The sequence below is a fragment of the Microtus oregoni genome, unplaced genomic scaffold, assembly GCF_018167655.1.
Source record: "Microtus oregoni isolate MIOR12 unplaced genomic scaffold, Mior012 000028F_ref0000031, whole genome shotgun sequence".
Classification (NCBI taxonomy): Eukaryota; Metazoa; Chordata; class Mammalia; order Rodentia; family Cricetidae; genus Microtus; species Microtus oregoni.
This window is the reverse complement of record NW_024543087.1, coordinates 24,995,559-24,997,655: the sequence shown is the minus strand read 5'-3', so window position 1 is coordinate 24,997,655 and position 2,097 is coordinate 24,995,559. Positions and strand designations below refer to the sequence as shown.

General features: G+C 51.7%; 1 protein-coding gene across 1 annotated transcript; it reads left to right on the top strand.

Moving 5' to 3' along the window:
- The first annotated feature begins 1,271 nt into the window (after window positions 1-1,271).
- On the top strand, window positions 1,272-1,880 carry LOC121464545 (proline-rich protein 23A3-like). The gene has a single exon (XM_041677575.1). It carries the CDS (start codon window positions 1,272-1,274, stop codon window positions 1,878-1,880), a length of 609 nt encoding a protein of 202 aa, XP_041533509.1.
- Window positions 1,881-2,097: the final 217 nt, after the last annotated feature.

Genomic DNA, 2,097 nt, shown 5'->3' with positions numbered 1-2,097 from the left:
ATTGTCATAATGATACCCAGTATTTCCAAAAAATGTTAGGAGAAGAAAAGAACAAAGGTAGGAAAAACTTTTAGGAGATTTTTTCCAAACAGGTTACTCGCCATGGCAGACAGAATGATCACTCAAACGTCATCCTGTCTTTTAATGTATTTTCCAATAGGATATCAATATATCCATGGAGTCAATACAGAGACATATCATTTAAGTGGTGAGGAAATTTCAATGAAGATGCAACTGAGAAGGTGTGACGACCTCTTCCATCAACTGACAGCCACACAGCAGGAACACCACACACAAGCCTGGGTCTGCTGGCCCCCATTAGGTATACATACATACATACATACATACATGCACAAACACATACATGATCCTAAGAAGGGGCCAGGGTGGCACCATGAACTATAGCGCTTCTCAAGCATGTGTGAGAATATGCTCGAAGAGGAGAGAGTAAAGAAAGAGAGAGAGAGAGAGAGAGAGAGAGAGAGAAGAAGACAGTCTTAAAGAGTAAACAATTGTCGAACACATGTAGAATACAACAAGATGATACAAATGGAAGGGATAATATCAAAGGTCCCACTTATATAAAAAGCAGGTCTGTGCTTAATTTTCGTTTTCAAAACCAACAACTTATCCACTTGGAAAGTTTCCTTTCCCACCTGTGTGAACTGGGAGGATCTGCGAACTAAATCCTGGAGACTTAATTTCAGGCTCTCAGTCTAGCCTTGAAATCATCGTGAATGCAAATTGGCCATGGACACGCCCAGTAGCAGGCTGGCCTCAAACTGCTAATCACCCTGTCCTTTTCTCCCGCATCCTGGGACTATGGGTTTTCTAAAGTCCTTACATTAATAAACATTGGATTTCATTAAGGGCTCAAGCCCATTGGCCTCCAGCAAGCTAGGTAAACACTCTATCGTTGAGGTTTTGTCCATAACCTGCCTTGGACCTGTTGTGCAACTGCAAGGGCAACTGAGAGACAGCGGGGCTGGGGTGTGTCTGCCACTCCCTAGGCCCCTCCCATGCCTGGGCGGGGCTTCCTTGGCAGCCAGGCTTATATAAGGAAGACGGGTCCTCCCACCACTGCTCTTGATCAGCAGCCTGTCAACCTGGTAGCATCCACTCTGTCCCAGAGAGTCCACAGAGTGTCTTGCAGAAACCAGACGACAGCTGTTCCTGAACAAAGAAGTGTGGAGCCCAGGCCCATAAGCTGCCTCGGACCTTGTTGTGTACCGGCAACCGCAAACGAGGGGCAAGAGCGCATTGCCACCAACATGCTGAAAATGCCTCCGCGAAGCCCCAGGGTCTATCCTGTGCCCTGCTGGGACCCGCAGCCAGAAGAGGCCAACCCTGCCAAGCGCCGCCGCCTCCAGGAGCCTGCCTGCCTCGCCTCGCTGGCACAGCCAGACCTGGAAGCATCCGCCAGGCCTGCCAGCAAAGAGCTCACGTCCACGGTGGTCATTCCCACCGGATGTGCCATGCAACTACGCGTGGAAGGCGTCGACCTGCTGCTGGAGCCTGAACCGAATTCGGTAAGGCGAGTGTCGCTACCTGGACATACCATCATACTGGTCCCCGAGGGCCTCCAAGCCTCCTCCCAACCTGGGCAGGCTGTGTTCTGGCCCGCCGGCACAAAGGAGGCCCCAGTCCCGGACATGCTCCAGGACCACCATGTCTTTGCCCTCGACCAGGGATTCAATGGTGCCGAGAGGTATGCTCCTTGCTCCATCTGGAGCCTCAAAAGCAGCACGCGCTGGCCTCTGCCCAGCTCACAACTGCAGCCTCTCCCTCCATCTCCTCCTCCGAGTCATCAAGAACAAACCTCTGAGAGTCCTCAGAAGCCTCCAAGGCCACCGTGCAAGGCCAGGAGGCGCCTCTTCTAGGAAAGGGACGACGACTGCACCCTAACAAACAACACCTTGGACATTTATCTGGCCGCCTAGGGGATTCCCAGGGTTCCCCGAGTCACCCAGTACCTGCCATTGAGACTGGGCGAACAGCGAATACTTTTCGCTGCACATTATGGAGGGGAGAAGAGATGGACTTGCAAAAGGGTGCAGACACTGGATCTCACCCCTCAAGCTCAAAAGCTGCCTTGCA